This window comes from Eumetopias jubatus, unplaced genomic scaffold (assembly GCF_037043125.1).
Source record: "Eumetopias jubatus isolate StellerSeaLion01/CBP00866 unplaced genomic scaffold, mEumJub1_p1.0 scaffold_1, whole genome shotgun sequence".
Taxonomy (NCBI): domain Eukaryota; kingdom Metazoa; phylum Chordata; class Mammalia; order Carnivora; family Otariidae; genus Eumetopias; species Eumetopias jubatus.
In genome coordinates, this window is record NW_028274807.1 from 67,737,209 (window position 1) to 67,753,188 (window position 15,980).

Here is a 15,980-nt window from a genome sequence, read left to right on the forward strand (position 1 = left end):
AAATAGGGGAGAGGAAAGCAGGAAAGGAAAGGAGGTTTTAGAAAAGGAGATAAGGCTTAGGACATCCTTGAAGTGTGGACTAGAGCACTCCCATCCTCTCTCCTCCTGCCTAAAACCAGACATTGCTAACACCAGAAAAATCTCCAGGAAATTCACAAAATCTACCATCTCCCTCCAGAATCAGGGATGAGAAGGTAGCGGGGGGCCCCTAATGCCACTCACTGCATCTCTACTCTGCCTGGAAAACCCAGGGCAGGCAGCGAGGCCAGGTCTCCAGTGTGGGGACAAGATCAGCCCTGATCTCCCTGAGGGGTTTGAGGAGTTCCTCCAACAAAGTCATAACAACGTACGGGGACAGAGCTGGTCCTTTAGGAGGTGCTCACCAAATATGTGTCAAATAGTAAATGAGTTATTACCTATTTCCCCAACTCCGTGGCCTCCCCATCTCTCACTGGCCCCAGAAAGGAGATGGGGGGGTTCCTCTGGTACAAATGTGGAAGGTGGCCTTGATGAGGACTGTCAGACAACCAAGCTCCAAAGAGAGGGAGAGAGGGTACATGAAGACTGCCATAGAGCCTCTTCCAGAGACTTCCAGCAGCAGCTCTAGAATTTTGCATGGCAGGGTCTGGAAGGAAGCAATCTGGCTGGCTCCAACTTTTGTTTTGGGTCCCACGTGCTCTGCTGAGGGTCCTCACTCAGGAGGGGAGCTCCCAGGCCTCTTCTCATTGTGAGAGCCAACAGGAAAAGTCCCGGGGGGAAGAGCAGCCCACAGTGGTATGTGCAGGAGCCTGGACACGGAGGCTGCAGGAGGCTCCACAGAGCTGACCTGTGTCCATCATGCCCCGCCCTCACCTGCCTCCCGGTCACGTGCACCTCTCCCTTCTCCTTGCACCCTGCTGGCCAAACACCTTCAGGATAGTGCCCCATTCATCAAAATTATTTTCTCCCTATTTCAAAAAGCTCTTCCCTATTTCTTGGTCTTAGCTTTAAAAGTAATCTAGTAAAGCAATATAACATATTATCCAAATTATTATATTCTGCTACCTAAAAGACTTTGCATTTTAAAATAAAGTGCTCTTATGGCTCAATAATTCTAGTTCTAGATTATATATCCGCCATGGACCAGAATACTTGCAATACCCCACACTGGCATCTATTAAAAGCCCATCAACGGAGACTGGATACACTGGATGGCGGCCATGCAGTGGGCTACTACACAGCACTGAGAATGGACAATCTACCACTGCGCACAGTAACACAAATGGGTCTCATGGGTCTTGTGAACAACGCTGAGCAAAGGAAGCCGGACACATCTTCCTGTATGATTTCGTTTCTATCAAGTTCAGGAACAGGCAAAAGTGGTGCACAGCATTAGACGTGAGGACGGTGGGTACCTCTGAGGGACAGTGACTGGGAGGGGCCCCAGCAGGGCTGCAGGGGTCCTAGCCACATGGGGATTCTTCATCTGGGTACAGGTTACACTGACCTGTTCACTGTGAAAATTTAAGGGCAGTCCCTGACCAGTAGGGAGACCAGCGGTCCTTGTTTCCCAGACCAGCCCCACTTTAGCACTGAGAGTCCTGTTTCCTAGGCAGCCCGTCAGGCCTGGGTGAACCGGGAAGGCTGGTCACCCTCCAGGACTGTGGGAAGTGGGCAGCCATGGGGACTTCCTTGGCCCCGGTCACCTCCAAGCCAAGCGAAGATCAGATCCCTGCCACAACTCACTCCCAGGTTCATGGTGAAGATCGAACGAGAACCCATGCGAGAATCTATGAGGGACCCAGGGACAGAACCAGGCCACAGGACAGCTGGGTCTGAACGCAACCAACTGAGTGAGCCTGTTTCTCTGGCCAGGTGTTCCCCTGGGGCCAGAGCTGTGTGTGAGCACCGTGCAGCCTGGGGAGCCCCAGGAGGGATGACTGGGCCCGCTGCCCTGCTCTAATTCCTTATTTACCAAGGAAGCCAGGAGGACTGTTCACTGGAGCTTCCACTACCTGACAGCCTCTTTCTCCTGGGGTAGGCTTAGGCGAGGGAGAAATAGGCAAATGCGCTCCTGGCCAGGGCTCTTCTTGTCTCTGCTCTGGGGAAGGTGCTGGTGGCGGGGGGAGTGACCTGGGCAGGGGAGAAGACGACTCTTTGGGGGACAGAGCCTACGACCGAGGTGTAACTGAGGGAGGCTGTCCTGACAGGTCACGGTGAGAATCACACTCCTGAGCAGGTAGGAAAGAAAGAAAACTCCGGGCCCCCGGGGCAGGGGGCACCTGGCACTTGAGGAGCAGTCTTGGTCAGCCCACTCTGCACACACACAAAATCACTCCGTCTCGTAGCCGTGGCTCTAAACCTGGCTGTGCAGCAGAACCTCCTGGAGCCATTTCTTACCCCGGTCTGAAGACCCCAGGGGCCAAAGAAAGCCTTCTTAGGTCCTCCTCAAGTTTTCTATGAAAACATTACATTTTTCCTTTCGCTTTAACAACAAAAATATGTTTTTTCCCCAAAATGAATGCATGCGTATCTGCATCTTCAGGAGACCATCCCTTCACTGTGTGTTGCCACATAAGCTCAGGGACTGCCTCAGAGGCCAAGGACTGTCTGCAGCCTGGGGTTTCAGTGAGATGCCACCAAGGCGTGCGTTCTAGAGCCTGCTGCTCCAAGTGCGGTCCTTGGATCAGCACCACTGGCAACCGGGAATCTGTTAGAAACGTGGATTCTTCGGTGTCCCAGACTTCCTGAAACGGAATCTGCAATCTAAGGAGAGGCCTAGGTGATTCGTGCATATGACTGCTCACAAAGCTCTGGTCTGCATTCCTGGCCTCCGCTATTCTTCTCCGGCATCATTAACTGAAATGGCTCCATATTGTCCACCTGATTTCCCAATTCCAGTTCCTGTGTGGCTTTCTGTTGTCTGCTGACGGCTGTCTCATCAAAAGTGCTTATAATTGGCCCATATAGTGGGCTCAGGGATGAGGCTGGTAGTTGGGGTCCCCCTGCCATGAGGATGGGGTGCTGTCTTCTGAAGACAACGATGATGCCCACAGGAGATGTGCACCTGGGCTCCCTGCCTCCTTCTCCATGGACCCACCTACACACATGAGGGTAAATTATACGGCACCAGCCACATTCCATCCTCCTGACCAAAGACCCCAGCCTGGTCAGCATGAGGGACAGTGAAGGGCCCAGAATGGGGTGTCAGGGTCAGCGCTAGCCACCCCTACAGAGGTGCAACATGGGCTGCTGACTTCATTGGGAAAACAGGAGTGGGGCAGGCTGGTGGGAGGGGGATAGGAGCTGTGGCCCTCCTGACTCCGGGCTGGGCTCTCCACCATAACCCACACTGGCTCCTTCAATGGCAGGGCAGCCTGGGGACCCTCCTGTGGAGCTCTCTGCCCCTCCCTCATGTGCCCCGAGACTCACAGGATGTAGCAGATGACTCCGATACTCCACATGTCCGTGGCATAGCCAATGGGCTCATAGTTGATCACTTCCGGTGCCACAAACTCTGGGGTGCCAAAGAGGACCTTCAGAGACCCCGCATTCTCTGTAACAGGGATGGAGAGGGATCAATCATCAGAACATTCGGGAGCTAACCTGTGGTAAGTGAATGCCGTCTGTGTGCACGGGAGGGACACAGAGGAGGCCTGGCCCTTGGCTGCGCTCCCCTTGAGAATGGCACAGACACCCGGCCTCCCTGCGAACAGGTGCATCAGTGCACCAGTGAAGCTGACAGACTGAGCGCTCACTGTCAATGTCTGGGGCGCGGTGGGGCGGGAAGAGGAGGCCACTGAAGCCCCTGCACCCCAGATGGGTTTTCATGTGTCTGTCTCTCCCACGCGTTCCCAGAAGAAGGGGCAGTAACTTGCGCTTGGCAATAATCTCTAACATTCACTATGTCCTCTGTACCCTGCTGCCTGTTTTGTAAGGACTTTGCTATTTAATATTCTCGACAACCACGAGAGAGGTATGATCCTCATGTTCCTGAGGAAGAAAGGGAGGCCCAGGGCAGTTGCGTGATTTACCCACCTTTGACAGTGGGGATCAGGACCTAAACCCAGGCGGTCCCACTCCTGAGCTATATCCCTTTGCCCCCACCTGTCTCTCCTCCCAGGAGCTGCTGGGAGCATAGCCAGGAAAGACCTTAACCCCATGCTGCTGTCACTGAGCCTTAAGGGACCAGAGATGCCCGGTAGGATGTCCATGGTACCAGCTCCTGGAGGATCTCGTCCACAGTGGGAGGTGGCCTACCTTTGGCCTGTGAGCCACACCTGCTCTTATGTCACTATGGAACCCGCAGCAAATGCTCTAAGACAGACTACTGAAGAGCCTTCAGATGTGAGAGTTCTGCTCTACTCTCACCTGAGCCCTTCCTGCTACACACAAGCCCTTCCCAGCTCTCGGGGCTGTGGGAGACACGACCATCCCCGCGCTCTCTCACCGTGGGAGCCTGCACCTTGTGTCCCTGGGGCTCTGATGCTGCCAGCTCCCGAGGCCAGTGGGGCCCTATCTGTTCAAACGATGAGTGGTCCCTGCCTGAGGGCAGGCCCTGTCCACCAGCTGCCGCCCCCACACCACGTCTGCAGCGGGTGGAGCAGAGCAGGCTCCTGCGCCTGGCCTCCGGGCACCGCGTCCTGGCAAGTCAGACCCCAGCAGAACTTCGCTCCCTCAGTGTCCTCTTCGTAACGGCGTGCCCTGGCACCAAGTGCCCCCGGGGTGGTGAAAGTCCAGTTTGCACCAGCCCTCGGTTCCTTGTTGACAGGGCAATGGTCAGGGGGTAGAGGGTGAGGCTGTTTCATCAGCTACCGAGCCATCAAAGAGCGACGCAGGCAGGCGGCATGTGGGCAGGGCGGGAGGCAGACGGTCTCAGACCAAGATGGCTGCAGGGCTGGGCATGAAGTCCCCTACCACCTGCCCCCATTCCCCGCCCCCCACCCAGTGCAGGAATAGCAGAGGGGCTTCAGAGAACCCTGAGCTAGGTCCCCGGTCCTTGTTCCGGCCCCAGCACCTCTCCTGACTCGTGGGGGGACCTGCTGGGCAAAGCTACGGTTTCCCGGTCTATAAACCAGGGCTCCAAAAATCTGCCCTGCCGCCCTCACAGGGCTGCTCTGAGAGCCCAGTGAAAGTCTGTGAAAGTGCTCCGGAAACTGTTGCCTAGGATGCTAACGGGAGCAAGCACCATCACCAAAATGAGTTGCAGCTGCAGGTCCCAGAGTGAAAGCCACAAGAGGGGATCCTGACAGCAGCAATAATAAACTGTGAACACCTGCAGAGCGCCTACTATGTGCCAGGCACTGCTTGCATCACCTAACCTGTATTAACGCACCTGGCTCCCCCCCCTGCCCCCCCTCCAAAGCTCGATGATGTGGGGACTACTATTATCCCATTTTACAGATAAGGGATAGCGACTCGAAGTCAAGTCTAGTGGGTGGCTGGGGCAGGATGTGAGCCTCAGCAGCCCCCACGGTCTCTGACTTTAACTCCATCCCAGTGCATTCCCTCCAATGCCCAATGTGTGTAACACAAACAGCCACTGTCACGGTATGTGAGTGAGCGCGGGACAGGTGGGTGGCCTTACCCAGCTTTCTGGCCAGACCAAAGTCGATGAGCTTGATTCTGGTGCCGGTCTTATTGACACACATGATGTTCTCGGGCTTGAGGTCCAGGTGGACGATGCCCTGCTTGTGGATGTACTCCACCCCCTCCGATATCTGCCTCATGTACTGGATGCACTCCCGCTCCGTCAGCTCGAAGTCCTCGTCAATGATGCGCTCGAACAGCTCACCCCCCGACACGCTGAAGGAGCAGAAGGAACAGTCAGAACTCAGGACCACGGGGCCCAGGCTGGCAGGGGGTCTGGCCAAGGGCAGGCTAGGGAAGGGGCGGGGGGGCACGGGGAAGGAGCAGCGGGGACGGGCAGGAAGGCCCAGGTAGGAGGCGCCGGGCACTTCTGCGGCTTCCTCAGTTCCCGGCCCCTGCCCTGTTATGCTGGTCCCAGTTTCCACTGTGGCAGGAGGGCCTCCCAGTTTCCCGCTGGGAGGGACCCTGTTTGTGCCCACTAAGATGTTGGGGAACTCAGGGAAGCATTTGGGCTGGGTAGTTTCAGAGATGATCATGAGCTGAGAGATTCAGACATAATCTCCTCAGCAAAAAGGGTAACCACCAGGCAGCCTCCCTCCCCGAATGACCACAGACGTGGAAGGGCTCGTTCTTGTACCCAGCTGCGTCTTTTGGTCATAGGGAATTGAAGTTTGAAATACTCACAGCACCCATAGCATTTGTTTCACATAGCCAGAAACAGAAAAATATCTTCAATAATAAGGAGCCTCAGCACATTTTCTAAAATTCATCGACTGTAACCCATTCCCCATGCCTCCTCTGGCCAGGCCCTATAGTATCGGTTACTCCTTCCAGCCGTAACTAACTCATCATGCCTGCTCCCGCGCCCAGGCTGGAAGTGTAGTACATCCTCCTGCCTGGATAGACTTTGGATCCTGACCATGGAGTTTCTGGGGCCCACAGCGGGCATGTTCTTCTAAGGACTGGCCCACAGGCTACAGCCAGCCAGCATACTGCCTTTCAGTGCAGATGCATGGCCTTGTCCCCTGAGTTACATGGGTCCTTTCTGTGCCCCTGTCCCAGCCCTCTGACCCACCTTCCTTCCTTGCTGCTCAGAAAGTTTAAAGCATCTCCCTGGTGACTTTTATAGCATCCAGACATCAGTAAGCTCTTTTCTGCAATGGCCCGTATGTCCACCAGCTGAATGAGGCCGGGTAGGCTTTGTTCTGGGCCCATCGTCTTCCAAGGGCCTTCCCTCTTCTTTTTGGGGGGTTGGGGGAGAGGAGGCATCTCTTCTCTGATGGGAGCCATCATGAAGAAGGGAAAAAGCTGAGCGTGGATCCTGTCCCTGCCTTTTACAAGCTGTGTGACCTTAGGCAAGTCACTTAAACTTTCTGAGCCCCGCTTTCCTTATCTGTCCCTACCTCATAGAGTTGTTAGGAGTGAAGGAACTTTTGTAAAGCATCGTGCCTGACACGCAGTAGGTGCTCAGCACATATTAATTACCATTTCACAACCTGTGGTGAGTCAGGTGGATCTTGTCAGTGACCCTGAGGGAGGGACAGACAGGGGCGCAGCATGGGGCCCAGCACAGCACGGGGCCCAGCACAGCACAGCCTGTGTGGGCCTCCATCACCAACACTGTCCAGGAGGGCCGAGCTGGGAAAGGTCAGTCTGTGCCAGTAGCCACTGGGGGCGCTAGAACGGACGCTCTAAGCACCAACAGAGCAGGAGGTCCCCGGGCGGCCAGCAGGTGGCGCTTCGGTCCTCAAGCCCTCCATTTCTATTGCTCTGCTCCAAGGCAAACTTGAATCTCCATTCTCAGGTCTCCCTGGATCCTTAACCATCTCTGTGCCTCAGTGTCCTCATCTGGAAGGTGCAGATAAAAACAGCACCACCTCACAGGGTTCCTGTAATATAGGTAAAGTGCTTAGAAGAGTGCCTGACACATAGTAAGTGCTCAATAATGTTAATTACCTTTTTTTTTTTTTAAAGAGCCAGTTGGGGCTCTTACTGAAAATACAGACTCTCAAGCTCTTCCCCCTTGCAGATTCTGACTTAGAAACTCTTGGGAGGGCTCTGAGAGTCCATATGTTCAATAAGCACCCCAGGACATTCTTAGGATTGGGACAAGCTTGGGAAATTCACTGAGAAATTCCTCTGAGAAATCACTACTGATTTCCCCAGAAGAAAGGCTCTTTCCATCCCTGGGTTCCCACAGTCTTGTCTGTCCCTTTTGTATCAGACCTGCCTTGGCTTAAAGTTGTTTATGAACATGTGCGGAAAAGGTCTGGCTCATCTCTTTATTTATACCTGGCAATATCTGGCACTGACAAGGTGCCCCAAAATGTGTGCTTTTAAATGTAAAATATTCTGGAAAAGCAAGCAACCATTATTTGTGGTGCTCTTGGGAATGTCTGAGGCAATGAGCAGTAGAAATCTGAGCCATGGAAGTAATTACTACTGCCTTTCTAGAGGTAACCTATTCATTATAAGTTTAAACAGGCTCAATCTATTCAAATATATTTAATGTATTTTGAAAGCTGTTCCTATGGTCCATTTCCTAGGATGGAAGGGGTTATATAAAAGGGATTAATGGTTCTACCCAGTTTCTCTTCAAAATACTCAAGACTATGGATGGAAAGAAGCTGCCACCCACAGAGATGGGCCAAGGGACACGACTGGGCCAGAGGAAATGTATGCTTAATAAATGAACAGTGAGGAGCGCCTGGCTGGCTCAGTTGTTGAGCGGCTGCTTTCGGCTCAGGTCATGATCCCAGCGTCCTGGGATCGAGCCCCGCATCGGGCTCCCTGCTCGGTGGGAAGCCTGCTTCTCCCTCTCCCACTCCCCCTGCTTATGTTCCCTCTCTCGCTGTGTCTCTCTCTGTCAAATAAATAAATAAAATCTTAAAAAAAAATAAACAAATAAATAAATGAACAGTGAGTAGGTGAGTGAGTGAGTGAATCCCGACTAACAAGGCTACCTAATGCCAAGAGATCAAATTCACCCCCCGCCCCCACCAAGTGTAGACCTTGGCCAGCCCTCACTGAAAGCCAAAAGATATGGTGTTTCAGAGAACTCCATACCCAGACCCTCTACTTCTTGTCTCCTGGCAGCCAGCTGGATATTCTTTGATCAATTTTGCCAACGGCAGCACCAAAGGGAGATGCGCAGTGGATGATCCAGCCTAAATCGTACTGCTTCAGTGCTGAGGGTCCCACCACCACCTGGAAGGGCCTGAGCGCTCCCAAAGGACAAGCCGAGATTTCAGGCCAGGGGCCCGAGGGAACCCCTGTGTCTGGGCAACAATGTTAGATGGGGGCTTGTGGCTTGTCCCATCATCAGAGGTCAGAAAGGCTGAAGACACACACTGCTTCTGATTTCTCACTGTGTCGGAGGTGGCTGAACTGAAGGAGGAGACCCTGGAAGACGTTTTCATTTTTCTACATCACCAGACCCCGTCCTTCTCTGAATCTCAGTACCTCCCTCAAACGAGGGCAATGGCAAATTGTACCGCTGAACACCAGCCTTTGCCCTCGCGAGGCCAAGTCTGTCTAAGCTGGAAGGGCAGTACAGATGGAGTGTGAATGGGCTCCTACTTCTTTGGTTGAGCTCCTATCAAGGGGCAAGCGTCTTACCCCAAGCGCAGCAGACTCGGCTGGCATCTGTGCCTGTCAGACTTGCTCCTGCCCACGGGGGAGGCATGGGGAGGAGGGACGAAAGCCAGGCCAGCTGAAGCCTTCTTACGTTTTCTCTCAACATTTTTCCATCCAGCTTGCCAACTCCCAATTCCACGCTAAGTATGGTGCTCTGCCCACTGGTGCGGCTGCCTGGCCTTACCCAGGCTTGGCTGCCTCCTACCCCCTCCCTGAACCTTCTCCCAAACTTGCCCAATGCTTAACTTCTAAACATAAGACATTTCTTCACATGTCCCCACACGCCCACACTGCCTGGACCAAGCAACCTGTTCTAGAATAAATGCGAAGCACCGAGCCCACAGGGCTATGGTAAGGGAGTGATCAGTGAGGCCACAGACACGGGTTGCTCTTTCCTGCAAGTGGGGAGGTAAGCTCGAATTGGGGCCGGAAACAGATCCTAAGATATGAATGCAGATATTCTTTGAAGAGTTTACAGCTCCACAGAATTGCTGAATTTTAGAACCAAAAGGGAGTCTAATCCAAGTATGTCTCCTCGCTGGAAAGATTTAATAATTACAAAATCACAGCTCAGTGGTAACAGGACCTGACTCCAGGTTTCCTGAATAGGAGGGTTTTTGTTCCACAACACCTGGCTGTGTGTTAAAATGCTTGCCGAATAATTTTAAGTGGGAACAAGACCACGACACAGAAAATGTCAATGTATCATACGACTAAGAATAAGTCCCAATTATAGAGCACTATGCCTGACTGCGTGATTCCATTTATTCCCCACATTATTCATGAGGCAGTTTATATCCTCCTTTTACCGATAATAACACTAAGGATTGGCAAAGCTGAGTTACTTATTCAAGGCCACACAACAAGAGGCAGAGCTGGGATTGACGTGAGATTTATCAGACTCACTTTGTACTCTAAGTCTGTGCTTTTAACCCACGCTAGCTTTTCCAGATGTACATAAGCTGGAAGGAAACACACCAAAGCGATCACTGAGCCAGGAGAGAAAAATCACACCTCAAGCCTGGGGAGGCCTCACCTTCCCTGGGAAGGAAGGTGTTGAGAGAATCCTCTCCAAAGGACTAAGATCCCTGAAGCCCAGGACGAGCAAAGCGAGGATGCTGAAGGCAGTTTCACATGATTTCTAAAAATTTCAAATGCACATACCCTTTGATCTAGCATGACCACACTTCTGGGAATGTATCCTACAGATGTGCACAGGCGTGCGTGAAAAGATGTATGTACAAGGTTACAAACACTGCTTGTTTGGAAAAGCAAAGGCCTGGAAACCCGGCAACCTCCGACCAAAAGAAGACTGCTCCAGGAAACTGTGGTTTATGCATGCAAGCAAATCCCACGGAGCAGGGCAAATGAGGAAGCTCACCAGCCACTGAAACGTTCAGAGCCCTTCATACGAAGATGAACTGCTGAATGAAAAGAAGCAAAAATATAGAACAGTGGATATGAGGTACCTTGGTGCTAAAAGGTGGGAAATATATTTTTTTTAAATCACATATGCTTGTATTTTCATAACGAAACTTTGGAAGGATACAAACAAAACCTATAAAAACGGTTACTGGTATTAGTGGTGGAGGTAGAAAAAGGGTAGATGAGGGACAGGGCTCGGAATGGAACTGTTTATTGTGCATGTTCTTACATTTTTTGATGTGATTGTTTCCCACTGACCACAAATTCTGATGAAAAAAAGGAAAGAAAACTGAAAAACACAGACCCCTCTGCAGAGGGCATCTGGCTTACTGAGGGGCTGTATGCGCACGTGTATTTGCATGTGTTTATGTGTGTGTGTGTGTGCAGGCGTGCACCTGTGCATGCGTGCGCGCGTGTGTGTGTGTCCACGTGCATGTGCATGCGTGCCAGTGGCTTGGGGTTGAGGCAAGTGGAGGAAACGGTGGATTCCAGGAAAGCCTTGGCTGGAGGTCCTCCGATCCAGGCCCCTGTGCATGGACAAGCCAGCCCAGAAAGCACAACCCTCTGGTGAGAAGTCAAAGTACAAACAAGCACGGGATGGGGGCCTGCAGAGCCCAGCCCGAGACAGGAGGAAGGGTTACACCCGCATATCCCAAGCCCCCAGTCCTGGGCCCCTCTTCTTTTGAAGGCCATTCAGGAAGTTGCTCTGTCCCCTCCCTTTCTCCTCCAAAGCCACCTCGAAGTCAATGCCTTTGAACGCAGCCGAGGAGCCTAGCGGTAACCTTGACACTTTCACAGGGAGGTGGGGGTGAAAAGGGGGCAGGGGTCCTCAGAGATCTGCCAATCTGCTATGCAAATGAGCAAGGAGCTGCAGTGGGGTGGTGATCAGTGGGTGAGGGCCACTCCTGTGTGCAGATGTGCCATTCTGAGGGGACACCCCCCAGCCACCAGGGCTGGGGAGGCTCTTACATGCTGCAGCCTGACCTCCAGTGCTCCCCATCCTGGGGCGGAAGGGTCTTGGGTGTGGACAGTGGGGGCGACGCGCGAGGGGCTCCCAGGCCCATAGCAAACCACTCACATCTCCAGGACCATGACAATGTTGGCCTTTTCTTCGAAGGCATCCACACACTGGACCAGCTTGGGGTGGTGGAGGCAGTTCATGATGCTGATCTCCTGCCGGATATTCTCTTTCTCTTTTGCGGAATATGCCTTGAAGAATTTCCCTGCCCAGATTTTTCTAGTTTTCTTTTCTACGAGTCGAAAGACCTGTCCAAATTTCCCACTGCGAATGAAAGGAGGAGGAGAGAAAAGGCAAATTCAGCCGAGCTTTCCATTAAATTGGGGCTGACAAGCGATGGCCTACGGGAGAAATCTAGCCCACCTCTTTTTGTAAATAAAATGTTATTGGAACACAGCCACGCCCACGTGTGTGCATTTCACCCATGGCTGCTTTTGTGCTTCGCCGAAACAAACCTCAACTATCCATCATCCGGCCTTTTATAGAAAAGTTGGCCAGCCCTGCTCTCGATCATGAGGTACACCTCTAAGCCAGACAACCTTACTCTCCCTCACCTGGCAACCTCGGCCTGTGCCCGACCCGCATCCCTGCCCGGTCACTGCTCAGGCTCACTACTCTGTCTGGGCTGTCATTTCCTTGGGCTGAGGCCTCTCTCTTGGCTGATGGACTCCTCTCTCCTTTGACAAAGACAGACCCATGACGTTGGGTGGAGGAAGTCCTCCCCAACTACAGAGAATTTCTGAGTGGCTGCCTTCCTTCTGTTCCAGTGTCCAGCACGGGTCCCCTGGAGACATCCCAGGAAGGCCCCTGCTGTCCACGGCGGGAGAGGGGAGTGCGGTAGTGTTCCTCTGACCCAGCTCCTGTGGGCAGTGCAGGCTCCCTGTACTCAACTCTGATGAGGTTGGTGTCACCCCTTTATTTCCCAGAAACCTACTGGAAATCAAACCTGAGCCCCATCCCCTTGGCCTCCACCGTGTGCTCCTCCAGGGATAGTTAGGGGGAGACAGACAGCCCTGGGGGCTGCTGCTGGAGGGGACGCTGCGTCCAACGAGGGCTCAGGGTTGGGGTACCCGCCTTCCAGGGGAGAGCCAGAGCAAACAGTGCGGACCAGGTGCATAAAGTGAGCAGTGGTGAGCAGCTGTGCTTTTCAAGGCTGTGGGCTTTACGGATGCATGAAAACTACAACTGCTGAACAGTGAGATGGCTCAGGCTTGACTGACTCCTGCCGGTGACCCGAACCCTGGTGCCTCGTTTGCTCGTGCATGCGGGGGAAGGCACAGGAAAGGAGGGCCTTGCTCAAGACTCTCGTGGAGCTGAGCCAGGGCTGCACCAGCAGCAACTAAGAGGGTGGGGATGCCTTCATGGGGTGCTGACTGGGTCTGCACCTCCTCTTCCTGCTAGGGGTCTCAGCATGGGAAGCTGGCAAAACTCAGCAAAAGATGGGGGGACAGGGCGCAGAATCTAATGATGGGATCTGTGCCACCCCAACCCTGGGGGCCCAAAAGATGCTCCCCGTTCCACTTACGAGCCTAGTCTCTCTTCGATGTCATAGAAGTCAGACACTTTTTGTTCAGTGTTGACGGTCACGTTCCGGTAGTCGATCTCAGGTTCCTTCTCATCTGCAGGGTGGGGGTGGGATGAGTGTGAGCCATCAGATTCCTCTCTCGCCCCCCTCCACCCCTCAAGTCTACCTGAGGACAGGTGGCCAGCACTCACCATCATCTGACACCTCCACTTCGTCCTTTGGCTCTGGCGGGGAGACAGGGAAGGACACAGAGGACACAGTGATTAGTACTGAAAGCCCATCGAGAACAAAACATGCTGGGGGCTTCGTGAGACCTCAGCCTTCCCAGGCCGAGACCACAAAGCCCGGAGTGCTGGGAATGGCCAGGCAGTGGGTCAGTCCACACTGCTGCAGGGCCATGGACACACCAGCAGGCCCTGGCCTCCTCACCCTACCCAGCAGCTTCTGCACCAGCTCTCACCTCCATCCCTTCCTCTGTAACCTCATGACCCCCTAGACACACCCTTCTTCACAGCGCTCCCAGGCTCTCTGACTTTCAGAACCTACACAAAACTGTGACAGCCCCTTTCTGCTCCGACTCCAAAGTCAGCAACTTAAATTGCTCCTAGCATCAAACCTATTTAACCATTTGATTAGATAATGGTACATGGAGTTCCAGACATGTACCAGGTATCTTGCAAGTTATCACGGTTATATCAACAAGTACACAGAAAGCAGGATCTCTCCTTTCTTGGAGCTTACAGTTAGCTGGGGAGGCAGAACTCTGTATACTTGAAATCCCCATTACAAGTGTTCTATAATCAAGCACATGACATCGCAGTACAGACTGAATATACAAGGCAGGATGTTGATACAAAATGGGCAACTATAAGTCAGAGCAATTATTCTGGGAAGAAGTAGCCCTTGAATTGTGTCTTAAAGGAAATACTGGAACACAATGGGGAGGTGGAGGTGGGTGAACCACCACACAGTGAAACCAGCAGGTGTTTAAGAGGTATGACCAGAAGGGACATGAGCAGCCCATGTTGGCTGCTCACATGGATGTGTCTGAAGTGAATGGGGGGAGGCATGAGGGGATGGTCAGGTGTCCATCCGAACACACCCACGTCAGAGCTCCAGGCTTTCCTTTGCCTAGGCATAGCTTTGTCCCTATGGAGCCACTGTGGCTTCTTGACCTTGGCTGAGTGCCTTTCCCTTTCTGGGTCCCAGTTTCCTCATCGGTAGAAGGAGGGAGTTGTATTTTTAGGTGATTTCTAGTGTCCTTGGCTAGCTCTAGATGCCATGCTTTGTGATGTGCTTTGTGCTCCTTAGTCATGATGTGGGCTATGTTTCACAGACAGATGGAGACAAGGCAGGTTTCCTGAGGAGACAGAACAAAGATCTGAGGAAAGTCGGCGAGGGAGGACAGAGATTTTACAAGAGCGTGTGTGTGTGTGTGTGTGTGTGTGTGTGTGTGTGCGCGTGTGAATAAGACTTGGGGGAAAGGGTGTGATAAGGGACAGCACTCATACCTATGGATAAGTCTCCCAGGAGCAAGAGAGGCCATGATTTGTTTAGAGTCCTTTTTTTTTTTCGTTTTTTATTTTTATTTTTTAAGATTTTACTTATTTGAGAGAGAGAGAGAGAGCATGATCAGGGTGGAGCGGCAGAGGGAGAGGGAGAAGCAGACTCTGTGCCGAGTGAAGAGCCTGACTCGGGGCTCCACCCCAGGACCCCGAGATCATGACCTGAGCTGAATGGATGGAGCCACCCAGGCACCCCTTGTTTAGAGTCCTTAAAATGCTGTTGAGGAAATGAAAAACTAAACATAAGTGGGACGGGGAAGAATATTCTGTCAAAAGAAGGCAAATGCCCTGGAATAATAAAAAGGGTAAGAGAGATGGGAACTCTCAGATTTTTTTTTTAAGATTTTATTTATTTATTTGCTAGAGAGAGAGAGTGAGAGTACAAGCAGGGGGAGTGGCAGGCAGAGGGAGAAACAGGCTCCCCGCCCAGCCAGGAGCCCGATGTGGGACTCGATCCCAGGACCCTGGGATCATGACCTGAGCTAAAGGCAGACGCTTAACCAACTGAGCCACCCAGGCGTCCCGGGAATTCTCAGATTAATGGTGAGGGTTTCACAGATAGCACCAGGACAGAAGCCTAACTGATCAAGTCTTCTAAATCACACACTTGAGAGTGGAGAACCCAGTTCCTCAGCCTACTGCTCTGGCCAACAGAATGCTGTCATGGGGGGCGGCGGCGGGGGGGAATGTGCACTGGCCACAAACAGGTATGATTACTCTGCCCTCAGCAGAGCCTGGGGTGTCTGCTGCTGAACTAGGGCTGTAGACACTTAAAAAGTCACAGCAGAGCTGGTGGGAGTATGGAAAGCCGCTGAAAGAAGAGCTGCCATGTGAAGATGAGCAGACATGGTTAGGCCTTTCTAGTTGGGGAAAAAAGTCTAAAGCAGAGATGTTTTGTTTTGTTTTGTTTTGTGGGGGGAGAGGGAGAGAATCTTAAGCAAGCTCCACTTTCAGCGCAGAGCCCAATGCGGGGCTTGATCCCAGGACCCTGAGATCATGACCTAAGCCAAAATCAAGAGCCAGACGCCCAACCGAATGAGACATCCAGGTCTCAGATATGGTTTTTTAACAATTGCAATGGCCAAGCGTAAGATTAAGGTTACAGACTTTTATCAACTAATCAATGCCATAACTTGAGAGAACAATCTCGTGTGGTGCCTCACACAGGAGGAAGGCTGTAGGCATACGGAACTCACATCTCCAGACGCACCATGAAAACGATATACAGGGGTCAGCAGGGGCT

General features: G+C 52.6%; 1 protein-coding gene across 1 annotated transcript in view; it reads right to left on the reverse strand.

Moving 5' to 3' along the window:
• MYLK (myosin light chain kinase) overlaps positions 1-15,980 on the reverse strand; it is a 194,574-nt gene that overhangs the window by 18,916 nt on the left and 159,678 nt on the right. The window contains exons 23-27 of the mRNA XM_028091307.2: positions 13,364-13,396; positions 13,173-13,266; positions 11,708-11,911; positions 5,567-5,784; positions 3,412-3,535 (exon numbers count right to left, since the gene is read on the reverse strand). Coding sequence (XP_027947108.1) covers positions 3,412-3,535; positions 5,567-5,784; positions 11,708-11,911; positions 13,173-13,266; positions 13,364-13,396 — 673 coding nt within the window. The remainder of the gene's footprint in view (positions 1-3,411; positions 3,536-5,566; positions 5,785-11,707; positions 11,912-13,172; positions 13,267-13,363; positions 13,397-15,980) is intronic.